Genomic DNA, 16882 nt, shown 5'->3' on the forward strand with positions numbered 1-16882 from the left:
ACTGTTAAGAAGGGAGATGGCGAGGGGAAAGAAACTGTTCCTGTGTCGGGTGGTCCTGGTCTGCAGGCTTCTGTACCGTCTGCCAGAGGGCAGCAGATCAAAAAGTCTGTGTCCAGGGTGTGAGGGGTCTGTGATGATTTTCCCTGCCCGTTTCCTGGTTCTTGAGAGGTACAGATCCTGGATGGAGGGCAGAGGGGTGCCGATGATCCTTTCTGCTGCCCGTACAGTCCGCTGCAGTCTGCTCCTGTCCTGTTTAGTGGCTGCTCCATACCAGACTGTGATGGAGGAGCACAGGACAGACTCAAAGACCGCAGTGTAGAACTGGATCAGCAGCTCCTGTGGAAGACTGTACTTCCCCAGTTGTCTCAGGAAGTACATCCTCTGCTGGGTCTTTTTGAGGATGGAGTTGATGTTGGTCTCCCACTTCAGGTCCTGGGAGATGGTTGTACCCAGGAACTTGAAGGTCTTCACAGTCGACACAGGGCTGTCTGATATGGTGAGGGGGAGCAGAGTTGAGGGATGTCTCCTGAAGTCCACTGTCATCTCTACAGTCTTAAGAGTGTTCAGCTCCAGATTGTGCTGACTGCACCAGAGTACCAGCCACTCAACTTCCTGCAGACTCATCACCATCTTGAATGAGGCCAATGACAGTGGTGTCATCTGCAAACTTTAGGAGTTTGACAGCCGAGTTCTTGGAGGTGCAGTCGTTAGTGTAGAGGGAGAACAGTAGTGGTGAGAGGACACATCCTTGAGGGGCACCAATACTGAGGGACCGGGTTTCAGAGGTGATCTCCCCCAGCCTCACTTGTTGCTTTCTGTCTGTCAGGAAGCTGGTGATCCACTGACAGGTAGCTGGTGACACGCTGAGCTGGGAGAGTTTGGAGGAAAGAAGTTCAGGCACAATGGTGTTAAAAGCCGAACTAAAGTCCACAAACAGGACCCTGGCATAAGTTCCTGGGCGGTCAAAGTGTTGCAGGATGTAATGTATTCTGAGTTTCAGGGAGGAGGAAAGGGGGGTGAGAGGTGTGGTGGAGGTCGTTGAGTCTGGATTGGGGAGGGTGGGGGTGGTCGTTGAGTCTTGATTGGGGAGGGCGGTGGCGGTCGTTAGGTCTGGATTGGGGAGGGTGGTCGTTGAGGCTGGATTGGGGAGGGGGAGGGTGAAGGGGGGAGAGGTGGAAGGTGTGTCTGGGGTCAATGTCTGAAGCAATGTCCCTGGGGAGGGGAGGGGAGGGGAGGGTGGGGCGTGGGAGTCTGTCCGTCTCAAACCTGCAATAGAAAATGTTTAACTCGTTGGCCAGGTCTTTGTTTGCTTCAATAGTGGGTGGGGGGCGTCTGTAGCTGGTGATTTCCTGCAGGCCCCTCCACACTGACGCAGTGTCGTTGGCTGAGAGCCGTTCTTCCAGCTTCTGGGAGTAGATCCTTTTAGCTGCTTTGATTTCCTTGGTCAGTGTGTTGCTGGCTTGCTTGTACAGGGCCCTGTCACCACTTCTGTAGGCGTCCTCCTTGGCCTTACAAAGATGTTGGAGTTTAGGAGTGAACCATGGTTTATTGTTGTTGCATGTGCAAAAGGTCTTTGTTGGCACACACACGTCTTCACAGAAACTGATGTATGATGTCACAGTGTCATGCGCCGTGGCGCGCGTGCACAAAAGGATCCAGACGCAGACTCCGCGCTAACAGAAAAGACACTTTATTAAAATAATGAAAGGCGACCCGGGAATACTAGGGAGCAAAACAAGGAACTAAAAACCCGGGGAAACAATGACACGAGGAAGCAGGGATCGGGACCGTGGGAGGCTGCAATAGAAAGGGGAGATGATTACTAGGGAGCCGGGAAGCGGGGAAACACATCAGGACTGAGTTAGAGTAGGGGGCTTACGATAGAACGGGACCGTGGGAGCTCGGGAGGGAAGTGTGGCAGTCCGTGAGCAGGAAGTCCGTGGGGATAGCAAATGGGCCAGATGATGCACCGAGTGATCCAGTTGAGCCGGAGGACAGGCAGGTGGCAGACGCCGAGTCGAAACCACTGTGAGGTGACTAACGGACTGGCGTGGAGCATCCGTCAGCGCCGGGTTAAGTAGATCTTCATGTAATCACCGCGATGGAGAGCAGGTGTGCCGGTGATGGCCCAGCCCGGGGGTGTGGCTACCCGAGCATCACGCATTCCACAGACACAGGACCACGGACCATGACACACAGTGTCCGTGAGCTCGTCTAGGTTCTCAGATGCAGCTTCAAAAACAGTCCAATCAGTGGAGTCAAAACAGTCCTGCAGTTCCTGCTTTGCTGCGTTAGTCCACTTCTTCACAGTTTTGACTACAGGCTTGGCACGTTTGAGTTTTTGCCTATAAACTGGAATAGTTCTGTAGACGCTCCTCACGCTTGTATTCATGTCTGTGTTTTTTTTCTTATTCCCAGATAAAGTTGTGTATGTGAGTTTGTTGGGTGTATTTTATATTATATTGCTAAAATCTCAGCAGCAAATACTGTAGCTGAATATTTCTGTAACTGGATCTTCATGTTGTTAAAGAAACAAGAACTGCCTGGAAACAAATATGTACAGGATGAGGGGGATGTGTATGGATTCTTTTTTTTTTTTTGCTCTTTCTTAGTATCTTACAACTATTAATGCTAGGACTTTTTACTGGTTTAAAAATGAAACCAAAAATCTGTTGATAGAGGAGTTATATGCTTGTCCACTTTCAAGATCACTGGTAATATCTTCAGTGGTTTCTTCTCAGTAAAAAGATAAGGAAACAGCTTCTCAGTGAAATTGTGTTCGAAGGTGTGCATGAGTGTGTTGGCATCCAGATCAAACAATGAGAGCTTCCCTCTGTCATACTCCAGCTGAACTCTGACCCTCTGCAGCTTCTTCACTGGCAAATATTTATATGTATCTAGTGTCGTTGCTACTATGTATTTTTCATCCCTGAGACATAATTGCCAGAAACCTGATGGTGCTTCTACCTTTCTCTCATAAGACTCATTTACAACACCAAAGGCCCAAAATCCCTCTTCTCCAACCTCAACATCCCAAATGTGAGTCCCTGAGTCGAAGCCCTCAGAGCCCAGGACAATTTTACAATAGTGACACCTCTCTGGATTATCAGGAACCTTCTGTCTCCCTCCAAGACTCACACTGGTCAGATCGTCAGATAGGATGAGTTGTGGATGAGCTGTGTTTGGATCCAGAATCACAGGAGTGTAGGAGACCATCTTCTTCATCTTATTCCAGATGTTGTAGGTCAGGTTGCCCAGGTGTTTGGCCACATCTATCAGAGCTCCTGAGACCAGCTGTGGAACATCCAACAGGGGGCGCTGCTTGACTCTGATCACTGCAGCCTTGTAGCTCTGGAGAAACACTACGTCTTCAGCTCTCAGTTGCTCCTCTGTGGCTCTGATTGTTTCTGAAAGAGTTTTTATCCCTCTACTCAGAGACTCAATCTTCTCCTCCATTTTTCTTAACTTCTGCTTTTCTTCCTGCCTCAGAGCGGCCAGCCTGGCCTTCTCTTCATTTTGTAGAAACTGCAGAAGCTTTTTAAACTCCTCCTTTATCTGCTTCTCCGTCTGCTGTGCCTGGACCTTTATATGTTTTGCTGTTTGATCAAACTTTCCTTTGACTTGTTCAAACACCTTCAGTTTATCTTGTAAGGGCTTCAGGTGTTTCTGAAGCTCCTCTCTGTGATCCTGGGCGGCTTCTTCAGTTGGGTTGAATCTGTGGTATTTGTGTGCTTTTGAATCTCGACAGACGACACACACCGGCTGCTGATGATCCAAACAAAAAAGTTTGAGTTTCTCATGGTGCAGACGGCAGAGAGGCTCAGACACTGCAGAAGGTTTTTTATCTCTCTGCAGTAAGAAAGCCTCACACAGGTTCTTTAACGCCAAGTTACGGGGCGGATCATTTGACAGGTTTGTCTTCTTACAAAGTGGGCAGTTGGGTTCTTGAATCTCGCTCCACCACAGCTGCAGACAGAATCGACAGAAGCTGTGGCTGCATGACAGGATGACAGGATCTCTATAGATGTCATGGCAGACGGGACAGGAGAGATCCTTTTCAGACTGAGAAGACATTTTGTCCTGGAGTAACAACAATGAAAACAATGAGGCGTCCACTCAAGAAGTTTCTTCAAACTTACTTTCCCTTTTAGCTGTGACTTCTGTAAAACTTCTGTTTGTAACATTGAATCAGCAGCATCGTGTTGAAGTGTCAGTATCCTGATATTCCCTGTATTTCAGTGTTCCCGTATCCTTCTTGCTGTCGTTGAACGTCCTCTCTTTTCTAACAAAGAATCTAAATATATAGTCCAGAAAGTGAAAGTGTCACAGTGAATGTAATTTGACACCAGTATGAGCAATGAATGAGGAAGATGCATACTTAAAAGGGTGTGTGATTCATTTCTATATGGGGTGGAGAGAGGTGTTGTAGAAATGTCAAATAAATGGTGGTGCATGAAACCAGGTTGTCTTTATTACTTTTATTTAATTTTGTAAGAGGTTCAAAGAACAGTACAGATTATGGCAACACTTTGCATGTTTTTGGTAAAGTTATCTACCAAAGTCACAGGATGCCATTAGAACACTGAGTAATAAAAGGTAACTGATATGTCAACATCTGAAGGATTACATGAGCACAGAATATGTTAACATGAAGCATTTCATTCAGCAATGTAGCCTGACAAACAGAAGAAGTCTCCTGTTACAAAGGGTGCAAACAAAGAATACACACAGGCTAACAATGCTGACAAGAAATTATAGCATAAAAAAATAATTTCAAACACTAAAGCATAAATAGGGCCTAACAGTTGTGTTTTTAAAAAAGAAACACCAAAAACAAGGACCAACATAAAAAGGTCAATGTGCTTAAGTAACTCTGTAACTTGAAGAGAAAAGGAGACAGATTAGTGGTTACTGCTGCTGCAACATGTTTTTGCATCGTAAAAGAATAGAAAAAGCAGCCTCCTGCCAATCCTGTGTTCAGGTTTGAGAAAATCCAATAAAAGGAAATTTTTGTAAAAGGAAAGATGCTTTGTTTTGCTTGTTGATATACTTAACTGTAGACCACCTATGAATCATTCAAGCATACAGTTAGGTCCATTCATATTTGGACAGAGAACTTTTTTCTAATTTTGTTTCTGTACATTATCACAATGAATTTTAAATTAAACAAGTCAGATGCAGTTAAAGTGCAGCTTCCAGCTTTAATTCAGTGGGTTGAACAAAATATCGCATAAAATGTGAGGAACTGAAGCATTTTTAACACAATCCCTTTATTTCAGGGGCTCAAAAGTAATTGAACAAATTAAATACCTGAAAATAAAACGTCCGCTTCGTTACTTGGTTCAGGCTGCCATGCCTTCACTGCAGTGGCAGCCTGAAGTTTTCTTTCTCACTTTTTTTTTGTTTGGTGCCAGTTTTATTGCAACACTTGAGAGCAGTTCTGTCTGGCTCAGCAGTCGTACTTTTAAGTATGTATGTGACATCTACGAGGAGTTCAAATAACTTAATGTTATTTTCAATCAACCTAGTCTCTGTACTGAACAGTGGCAAGTTACATTTGTCATAGTAGATCCGAGTCCTCTCTGGCACACAGGACGGGTTAATCCTGTCGCTCTTGTTCGAAAACCTGCCCTTCCTAATTCCACAGTCTTCCGGGAGCCCCAGTCTTGAATTCATGGAAATCACCAGATGCTTGGTTTCCTCCTTTCTAATGCTCTGCCAGGCCTTTACTGCAGCAGCTGTCAGTTGCTGTTTGTTTGTAGGCCTTTTTGCCCAAAGTTTAGTCTTCAACAAGTGAAATGCTCAGTTGGGTTAAGACAAGGGCGTAGATTTGGCATGGACGGAAGGGACATGTCCCCACCAATATCCAGCGATTATTGAACTGTCCCCACCAATAATTTGATCTCTTCGAGTAAAGAAAAACAAACATGATAGAAAGAAAAAAAACGATCTGTCAACGTCTCATTCACCCAGCGGTGCAGAAAGAGTTAAATTACGTTCTCTACTGGAGTCCTACCGCATGTGACAAAAATATGGCCAATGTGATTGGCTGTGCCTTTCAGGGAGCTCTGTTTAGTTTTAGCAGTGGCAAGCCTGCGCTGCAAGGAGGAGAGGAGGATGACAGAAAAAAGGAAGAACCTGGATATAAGAAAGTATTTTTCAAAGAAACCTAGCGTGCAGACCCTGAATTGGGACACAATCATAGTCTATTCGCACACGAAAACTTTAGACTAGTGATGCTCGAATCATGAACGAATCATTCAATACTCGAGAATCACTTTACTGACTCATGAATCATGATTCACAAGCCCAACTGACTCACTGACTCATCCCTGTTGCTGTTAGCAGCAATGTATCTAGCTTATAATTAAAATTGTGGAGAAAAACACAACATCCAGTATCTTAACTAAAGAAATTCTGCTCTTAACTGGAAGAAAAAACCCTAAGTAGAAGCTCACATCAAGAAAATAGCGATTGAAAATGTGACGTCATTCAGGGGCAAAACCGCAAAGGATTCTGGGAACTCGTGGCAAGAGGTACTAGCGCACACAGGCTTTCAATTGAAATGGTCCTGTACCCATCTGTAAGTAAACTCTACCTGCGCTTGTTGCAGTGACCTGAAGTTACTAAACTTCATGAGTGTATGCACTCACTCCAAGAACCGTGTAATTATAAATGTGAGCGTGGTGAAAGTGGGCAGCACGCTAACGTATTTTGTCCACTCTGTGTGCTCGTAAGGGTCTGACCCTTTCACTCCTTTGATTTTTTCCTCGTGTGTCACGGACCCGGTGCCGGGGACTCGGGGTTCGTGAACAGTGTGGACCTTTATTGTTATTAGTGTATTGGATGTACGTTTGCTGCACTGTGCTCTTGTGTTCCATGCTGGTGTGTGTGTGTGTGTGTGTGTGTGTGAGAGGCTGGAGGATGAAGGACAGCCACCTGCAGGCCTGATGGGTGTGGCCCTGCCAGCTGCTGGTCACGCCTAGCTTACCACACACCTGCTTCTGATCAGGATCGTCGGGGGAGCTACTTAACAGAGCGATGGAGCTTCCTCCGGCGCAGGATCGTTGAGTTAGACTCCATGTCAGTGTTTCTAGTGTTGTTAAAGTGTATGCCTGCCGGAGTTGGTGCCATAACGGCTGTGTCTGTGTTTTTCCCCAGGAGGACAGCGGAACACAGGACTGCAAGACACACGGGGTGTGTGAAGGCACAGGGGCAGAGAGCACGGGATACCAGCACTTGGGAGAAGACACGTCACGGGAGTCGAGGGAGCACTTTTGGAGATTTAATGTGTGGTGTACAATTACCTCACTGTAAATAAACCCACTGTTCATTCCATTAAGTCTGCGTTTTGGGTCCTTTCTCCTACATCCCCCACGGTCTGCCCTCCAGACCGTGACAGAACGATCCTGCCAGATGGACCCAGCGGACTTTTCGGAGAGGTTCAGGAGGGAGGTGACAGACAAAGTAAATCGTCTATGTGAACTGTGGCTGGAAGCGCACGCGGAGGGTTTACGTTGTGCTGTGGAGAAGCGGTTGCAGGAAACACTGACTTGTTTTCCCTGGGTGTTGGACAATCTTTTTCCGATTGTGGCGGATTTCCTGCTCAACACCCTTCACCTCCACTCTCCGATCCAGGCTGCCCCCCCACTCGGCCAGCCTGAGGTTCTTCAGCCTGATACGCCGGCCCCGACGTCTACCCGGAAACGGCGTTCGCGCCGCCGGCGTTCCTCACCGCAGCCGCCCTCCCGGACATCTCAAGAACCGGCTGTGGTGAGTAATAAGGACACTTTTTCATTTCTCACCCCATCTGCTTTTTTGTTTTCAGTGGATGGTGACACCACTTTCTCCTACATCCCCCACGGTCTGCCCTCCAGACCGTGACATCGTGTCTTTTCTTTGCCTTTTCGTCGAGTCTGTCTTTGTACGGACCGGCATTGTTCTCCTTCGTTTTGTACATAACTTTTTGGGGGGCAAAGAAAAAGCAAGAAGGTTTTGGAACCGGAGAATGAATGTTTTGCGGTGCTGCAAATGCTTGCATTTGATGCAGGTACTTGGATTGTTTTGCCACGAGTTCCCGGCATGCAATGCGCGAAAGTCACGTGGTCTGTCAATCTCTATACTGTACCTTCTTGCACGTCTCTGTTTCCTGTGTGTGTTGTTAGAAATCAAACTGTAACTTTAGGAAAAAATATGCCAAAAGCACATTTACAATTACTTATGACCGTTTTTAACTTCTTTTCTTCAGACCAAATCCCCTGTACACATATACTGACTCAGAGGATGAGCAGCCTACAAAAAACGGTTTCCCCAGGTGCCTCGAGTGAAAATTTGAATATGTTGTCTGTATTCTTAAATAAATTTCTAAACAGCCCCCACCACTCCGCAGTCTGCCCCCCAGCCCACTGATAGCAACCATCATAATGCCCCGCCCAGCTTGCGGCACCTTTCGCCAACACAGCTTTGCGATCTCCCCAGCCTGCAGAGTCTGATGTCGATGTCTTCCCTATAAAGGGTATGCTTTTAAAATAGTTTTAAAGCTGCATCACAATGTCATTGTACTCTTATCTTCAGAACACCAGTTTATACTCCTGAATGTCATCTTTTTGTGATTTATTTTTTCTGTAGATTCCAGAGACTCTGTGAGGCCACTATTACAAGGCAAGTTTGAAAATCTTGGAATTTCAGAGTTTACATGGTATAAATGGTAAATGGCCTGTATTTGTATAGCACTTACTAGTCTCTAAGGACCCCAAAGCGCTTTACACATTCAGTCATCCACCCATTCACACACACATTCACACACTGGTGATGGCAAGCTACATATACAAATATCAAATATATGTGACAGGAAAAAACTAGTAAACACTTTTAGCAGTTACAACAACTTATACTTGAATGCAGAATGTTACACCATCACTTATGGATATATTAGTTTTTCGCCTCTCACTGCTTAAACCATTAATCTTTCTAGAATTGTTCTTTGAAACAGATGTGACCTCACAAAAGATGTTAACGATGCTGTCAGACCTGACGAGAGCAGTTAACGAACTCCGTGAGGAGGTCAGAACCAACTGCCATCCCTGCTGCAATGAATCGGTAGATGCTGGGGTACTGCCTCTGGATTTGCCCTTGCACAACATGGAGGAGCTAAACAATGCAGAGGCAGCTCTTCAATCACAAGAGGCAAATAAGGCAATGGTAAGTATATAAAGGTTATGTTCACTTTGTAACTATTGTAGTGTAATAGCTGTCAGATGTGATTAAAATACATAACAACGGCCTGTTGATTAAACACACAAGCACTTGCGTACACATTTAAGACATGAGACACACTAATTCCATCTCTTAAAATGTGTCTATAGGTGAGACGCTTTGCCTTGATTGGACGGTCCGCCGCACCGCCAAATGAGCTGGCCTCGGTACTCAGCTGGACTCAGCTGGGCAGGGAAAAAAACCAAGGACCAGACAGAGCAAAAAAGGGCATTTAAAGAGACAGCGCTGTGCAGATGCATATTTGGTAAGTTTTACAGTTTATTGTAATAGGGATTAATTGATCTGCTGGGTGCGCTTCACATTTCCTATGTCTGGTTTTTGCTATATTACTTTGTCTTTCTTAATAACAAGACTTTCATGTCCGGTTAATCTGGAGATGGAGTCTTTGGTCTTTGGCTTGTTTTGTCCTCGGGTTGGACACTTTGTACAGCCCATGACACACCATGCTAAGACATATCACATTTTCAGCTCATAGCTCTTTGGGAATCAAATGCGGCAGTTTGTTGATTTCCCCTTGGTGACTTTCATGTTTATCAGCCTAGGAGTTTACATACTTTCTCCCTGCTGGAGAGAATTAAGAAGAGCTTATTCATGTGCTCTAATTCACTTTTTTTGTCTTTTTTGTGTGTGTGTCTTTTTTTGTCCTAGATGACCTGATCTGTTGGATGTTGAAAGTAATAAGAACTTAAGCAGAACTGCAGCTCTGAACGTCTGATAGATACACAAACATCTCTCTTCAAAGAAAAACATTCAATTATATTCACTTCAGTTCATTTTTATTTATACAGCACCAAATCACAAACACAGTCACCTCAGAAACATTGTAAAGTAAAGACTTTGTGATAATACAAATTATTACAGTAACACTGAAGACTTCCAGGAGACTGAATACAAGATTGCTTTGTTTCATTATAAGAACGTTTATTTCTCAGTTGCTTTGATTAAATCAGACCGAGTTTAGAAAGAGGCGAAAACTTCACTGATAATGGAACCCTGTGTTTTTCTACACTGACCATCACTGGTAATATTTTCACCGGCAGAGTCTTGGTGCCAATGTATGGAAAAAGCTTCTCAGTGAAAGTGTGTTTGAAGGTGTGTATGTGTGAGTTGGTGTCCAGATCAAAAAACGAGAGCTTCCTCCTGTCCCAGTCCAGCTGAACTCGGAGTCTTTGGAGCTTCTTCACTGAGAGAACTTTATCTGGAAGCGGTGGAGCGGATGCTGTGTATTTTCCATCCTGGTGACAAAGTTCCCAGTATCCAGTGTGTATATGTCCCTTTCTTTGAACAGACTCCTTTAGTACACCGAGACACCAGACTCCATCATTTCTAACCTCAACATCCCAGCTGTTAATCCCCGAGTCGAAGCCCTCAGAGCCCAGGATGACAAAATAGTTTTCTATCCTCTCTGGGTTGTCAGGAAGCTGCTTTCTCAGTCCCACACTCACACTGGTCAGATCTTCAGACAGGATGAGTTGTGGATGAGCTGAGTTTGGATCCAGAATCACCGGAGTGTAGGAGGCCATCTCCCCCATTCTGTTCCAGATGTTGTAGGTCAGGTTGCCCAGGTGTTTGGCCACATCTATCAGAGCTCCAGAGACCAGCTGTGGATCCTCCAGCAGGGGGCGCTGCTGGATTCTTTTCAGTGCAGCATTGTAGTTGTGCAGAAATGAGACATCTTCAGCTCTCAGTTCCTCCTCTGTGGCTCTGATTGTTTCTGAAAGAGTTTCTATCTCTCTGCTCAGGGCCCCAATCTTTTCCTTTATTATCTTGCATTTCTGCTTCTTCTCGGCCCTCAGAGCAGCCAGCCTGGCCTCCTCTTCCTTTTTTAGAAACGTGTGAAGTTTCTTAAACTGCTTTTTAATCTGCCATTCTGTGTAAAAAGCCTGGATCTTACTTTGGAGTGCTGTCTGACTGTAATTTTCTTTAACCTGTTCAAATAGTTCCAGTTTCTTCTGTAAGGGCTTCAATAATTCCTGGAGCTCCTTCCTGTAATCCTGTGCTGCTTCATCAATGGGTCTGAATCCGTGACTGTTGTGCACTTTTGAATCTCGACAGATGAGACATGCTGGCTGTTGATCGTGCAGGCAGAAGAGTTTGAGTTTCTCAGAGTGCAGACTGCAGAGAGACTCCGACTGTGAAGGTTTTTGAACTCTCTTCATTAAGAAGGCCTCACAGAGGTTCTTTAACACCAAGTTACAGGGCGGATCGTTCAGTAAAGGAATCGTCTTGCATATTGGGCAGGATTTTATTTTTATCTCTCTCCACCACAGCTGCAGACAGTCTTTACAAAAGCTGTGGCTGCATGAGAGGACGACAGGGTCTCTATAGATGTCGTAGCAGATAGGACAGGAGAGATCTTTTTCAGTCATTTTGCCTACAAAAAAAAAGAAAGAAAAAAGAACTCAGTTTAAATGTGAATCCCAAAAGTTGGCAGGACTTAAAAAATCTCCTGCCCTCAGGCAGCATTGCATTAAAAACAGGAACAATTGTGTCGTGGAGATCACTGCATGGACTCAGGAATACTCCCAGAAATCATTGTCTGCGAGCACAGTTTGCTGTGCCATCTGCAAACGCAAGTTAAAGTTCAGTCAAAGCAGCCATAACTGATTATGATTCAGAAAAGCACTGCATCTTCTGGACTGACAAGGAGAGAGACCATCCAGCTTGTAATCAATGCTTTCTGATCTATGGGGGTGCATTAGTGCCTATGGACTTGCAAATCTGGAAAGGCCCCATCTGCAGAAAGGCATATCGAACAAATGCTCCCATCCAGATGATGTATTCAATGCAACGCACAATTAGATCTGCCTCAAATTAATTTACTGATGTTAGTAAGATCCTGCTTAAAAATGTCCTATTCCTTCAGCAGAGACTCTTTATCACACAGCATACTGGAATCAGTGAAGATGTGCTACTTCCCAACAACTTTAAACCACTTTGGTGATCTAACCAGGCAAATCGAATACATTTTTATCCCAGATAGTGAAAGCCCTTGGTCCTCTTTCAGTGTATGTTAAATCCTCTATCAGGAATTTAAGTTTCACTTTTGACTCGACTCTCACATTGGATGGGCATGTGAAAAGTCTTGTTTTTATCATTTAAGAAATGTGGCTAAGTTAAGCCCTATTTTATCTCGCCCTGAACTAGAGATAGCTATACATGCATTTATTTCCTCATGCTTGGACTATTGTAACTCTTTGTTTATGTGTCTAAGCAAAGGTTCTCTCGTCTGCAGGTTGTGCAAAACGCTGCAGCTATAGGCTGTTGACAAAATCCTCCAAGTACTCACATGTGACACCATTGCTATTTCAGATACACTGGCTTCCTGTTGAATTTAGAGTCCATTTTAAGATGCTGGTCTTGACATTTAGAGCCTTGCATGGACTGGCGCCGCCCTACATCTACGATCTGCTACAGCCCTATGTCCCTAGCAGGTCCCTGAGGTCATCTGATCAGGGCTTACTTGCTATAAAACAGACTAATATGAGAACTAAGGGTGACAGAGCTTTTGCCACCTTTGGCCCCGAGACTGTGGAATTTCTCCCTCATACATTAAGAACTGTGGACTCAGTAGTTGTTTTTAAAAAAAAAAAACAACTCAAAACTCACCTTTTTAAAACTGTTTTTGGTTAAATTGTCTGTTTTACCTTTTTATTATTTGTTATCTTATGTGCAGCACTTTGTGATTCTGAAAGGTGCTATATAAATAAAATTTTATCTATTTATTATTTATTTATAAATCGAGAACAGCCATCAACACTAAAATCTCTGGCTCAGTAGAGCCGGCTAACCCATTAATCTTGCTTCATAGTTAACCTAAGCACACCAGACACAGGATGGTACTGAGTAAAGAGACAGTACTGTAGACCATTTCACTCAGTGTCCATGAATTAAAGTAGATGCACAAAAGAGAAATATTTATTTAATGAAAACATAAAACTTTTAACTGCAGCACACAAATCTGCAAAAAAGTTCAAGTCAAGTAATTTCTTTTTTTAATCAAAGGTAAAAGTTAAATATTTAGAACTACAGTGACAGCGATCTATTCAGAGTGTTTAGATTTGCATTGTATAATGAGGAAGCTTCCTGAAACTTACTTCCTGATTAGCAGGTTCAGATGTACCCCAGCCTTCCTCCGTTTCAGTGTTCCCGGCTTTCTTCCCCCAGCAGCTGTAATTCCTCTGGCTGTGTCTGCTGCTGATGGTCAGTTTTAATGCATTGGTGACAAAATGAAGCTGTCATGTGATTTATGTCCACATCGAAAGAGGAAGACAAATAGCAAGTAACATTTCCCTATATGTGTACATTTCTGCCATTCAAAGATGTTCCACTTCAGCAATTCATTCTGAACAAACATTGTGATTGAAAAGACCCATTTTCATGTGTTATTAAGGATTTTACTACAGATTCTAACATATCATATAAAATGAGAGCTTCCCTGATTCTGTTGTTGCCTCTAACAGCCTGTGAGGAAGCTCCCATGTAAGGGAGGTTATTTTTTTGCCAAAATCTAACCGATGTGATGCCGGTGGTTACTTATGGGTGAAAGTTGAGTAATAATGACTCAGATGTGCAGTCCACTAATCACTTCCTTTGACAGACTCCCAGCTCTCCCCACAACATCAAAGCACACTCTATATAAAGGCAAGAAAGTGAACACTGATGTGGCTTCAGAGGATTTAGATGATGACAGTCTAGCAGAAAGAGCACTCAGAGGTGTACTGTGATTCAGGTTTAAGATAAACAAGTTTTCTTTGTGTGAGCTGGTTCAACAAAACCTAAAATCTTGATTAAAAACACTCACACAAAGAAGGGTGTTTGAAACACCAGTGGACTCTTCTTCTACACATAACTGAACATATGTACCAGAGCACCAGAGAACCACCTACTTCAGTCAAAGATATTACCAAGTGAATGGGACAATACTGATCTGTGAAGATTATGAAAAATATAATAGCAAAAGTAGATAAAATAATTAAGCTCAAAACCTAATAATTTTTACAGCTTTTTTTTTTACTTCAGGGATAAAAATAAAAACAAATTAATTGCAGTTTAAATTAATTTCATGTTTTGGAGGTAATTTGTGAATGAGGTTTTCCAGACTATTAAATTACTTGAGCCCACTAGTATTACAAAAAAACACTTCTGTCCCCTTTCAAATGTCATATGTAGAATTGAGCTGGACAAACTTCTTTATGAATCATCTGTCAGTCTGAACACAGCCAATTTCTAATTGAATTTTCTAATTGCAAGTTAAAAGTGTTCTTTCCTTTAATTCCCATATTTATTACATCTGTGCAGTCTGATAATGTGCTGACTCTGGATTAACCCTTTCATGCATAGTGGTCAGTCACAGCTATTCAAAGGCTGTTTTCTTGTATTTGTGTCAGTGTTGATGGTATAGTTGCGCATAAACCACTACATTGGACACTGATGTGTCACACCATGCCCTGCCACCAGTGGGTGGCAAACATGTACTTTTCAAAAGACTCTTTGAAAAGTACATTTTTAAAAAATGAAGTTCACAAATCTTTTTTTCTTGCCTAAAGATGAATAAAAATACTTAACATTCCTGCCTGAGGTTGTCATAATTCATGCAGTAAAGGGTGTTTTCACACCTGCAGTGTTTAGTCGGTTTAAATTGAACTCTGATTTGTTTTCCCCCTTGGTGTGGTTTGTTTGTGCAGTGTGAACACAGTAATCACACTCAGGTACGGACCAAAACAACAGGAGATGAAACATGTGGATAAAGGGTCCACATGCTGTTCCACTCTCACAGTCACTGGTAATATCATCCGTGGTTCTTTCTTTGTGCAAATACATGAAAACAGTTTTTCGATGATCGCGTGTTTTGATCTTCAGGTGTAGATGAATAGAGTTTGGATGAGGAATCACAGGAGTGCAGGAGCCCACCTCCTTCATGTTGTTCCAGATGTTTTAGCTCAGATTGCCCAAGTATGTCATGTCAAGCTATGTAGCAGGCAGGACCCAAACTGAGGACTCAAAAACATGAGGGGTGAAGTAAAAGCCGTTTTATTAAACTTACAAACTTAATACAAAAATAAAGCAAGTCCTGGGGAAACAGGTGGGGAAGGAGAGACAGGTGAAGACAATCTAAGTAACAAGACAAGGCGATGCACTGTCAAACTAAAACAGGAAACATACAAAAAAATAAAAGTAAGTAACCAGGGAAGCCCAGAAACATTCACTTTCATAGATTTAATTACTTAAACTTGCAAAATACTGAGATAAATTATCATATTCAAATAAATTAAAGGACTGTTGGAGGCAAAATGTGAATGTGTTTTTTGTTTGTTTGTTGTTTTCAAACATGAAATATTAAAATATTGGAACCACTTCAGTGGTTTAGTAAAAATCTATTTAAATACTTACCAGTTTGAAAAAAACACAAAAAACTTGTTTTTCCCCTTTGCTATATAATTTTGGTGTCACATTTGACACTTAAGTGAACAAAAATGAATATAAAGAAGATTTAACAGTTTTACAACAAATTCAGCAGGAGAAAACTCCTTTTATGAATCAGCGTGCCGGCCTGGTCACAGTCAGCAACGCTCAGAGACTGATCCATCGTGACTGACATGAAGTTAAATGAACATAAAACTGTGAGTTTTGCATTTAAACCAGACACTGTTCCAGTGATTTTGGCTTAAACTTTAAGTTTTAAAAAAGTAGCATTTAACAACATAATATTTTACACCAAGGTGAAAGAACTGCTTTTTAAAATTTTAATAGTATTTGGTCAGAACATATTTATATTTTTGTGTAAAGATACTGAGATATGAGTTTTGTCCCCAGTACACCACACATATACTGGTAGTGCAACATTTGAACAACGACCCTGAACAGGAACACAGACCAGGACACGTTAATCACAGCAGGAGTCTCAGTGGTGGCGTTCTGTTCATAGCTAAACTTTTACACACAAACACTGGAAACCATGTAAAAAAAATGCCATAAAGATTTTAATGTCACTTATTCACTTTAATGTTGCAGCTAGATATTATTTTTATTATTAATATACTGCAGGGTATTGGAATATAGCATAATATTTATTATGCCTTTGCAATTTAAAATTTCTAGCATAATAAAGCTAAAAATAAATGGAATATATATATTTCCATCTACAAGTGGAGTGAAGTAACAAAGTTGCATAACAGAGATATTTCTGTGCTTTACTATTAATTCTGAAGTATGCAGATAAGTTATATTCCACCATTGTTCCTGTCATTGTTCGTATCCGATGGTGATGGGTACAATGGGAGTATCCATCACCAATGCCATGCATTTCCTTGTTGGACACACCTGTTACTGGCTATCTGTGGACGTGATTCTGATACTCTGACACCCACATTTCTTTCATATGATAGAAATGTTTGATTACAAGTCTATGATTATTTCTAAGCAGACTTCTTCGACCAGCATCTGTTTGCATACAGAGCTAACAGATCAACTGAAGATGCCATTGCTACAACGCTCCACACCACCATCTCTCACCTGGAAGTGCAGGGCCGTTACGCCAGGCTGCTCTTTGTTGACTTTAGCTCTGCTTTCAATACGATACTCCCGGACAGACTAATAGATAAAC

The 16882-nt window shown here is 42.8% G+C and overlaps 2 protein-coding genes across 2 annotated transcripts; both read right to left on the reverse strand.

Moving 5' to 3' along the window:
- Positions 1–1296: 1296 nt before the first annotated feature.
- LOC146575041 (zinc-binding protein A33-like) lies at positions 1297–4287 on the reverse strand. The gene has a single exon (XM_085275639.1). It carries the CDS (start codon positions 4072–4074, stop codon positions 2650–2652), a length of 1425 nt encoding a protein of 474 aa, XP_085131765.1. The 5' UTR covers positions 4075–4287; the 3' UTR covers positions 1297–2649.
- A 5763-nt stretch (positions 4288–10050) lies between these two features.
- On the reverse strand, positions 10051–13484 carry LOC146575042 (zinc-binding protein A33-like). The gene is made up of 2 exons (XM_085275640.1): positions 13374–13484; positions 10051–11650 (listed from the first exon to the last, which is right to left on the reverse strand). Exon 2 carries the CDS (start codon positions 11643–11645, stop codon positions 10218–10220), a length of 1428 nt encoding a protein of 475 aa, XP_085131766.1. The 5' UTR covers positions 11646–11650; positions 13374–13484; the 3' UTR covers positions 10051–10217.
- Positions 13485–16882: the final 3398 nt, after the last annotated feature.

Source organism: Mchenga conophoros, linkage group LG5 (genome assembly GCF_057382185.1).
Source record: "Mchenga conophoros isolate Kocher_MC1m ecotype Shallow Benthic linkage group LG5, M_conophoros_male_GT1.1, whole genome shotgun sequence".
In the NCBI taxonomy this organism is placed as follows: domain Eukaryota; kingdom Metazoa; phylum Chordata; class Actinopteri; order Cichliformes; family Cichlidae; genus Mchenga; species Mchenga conophoros.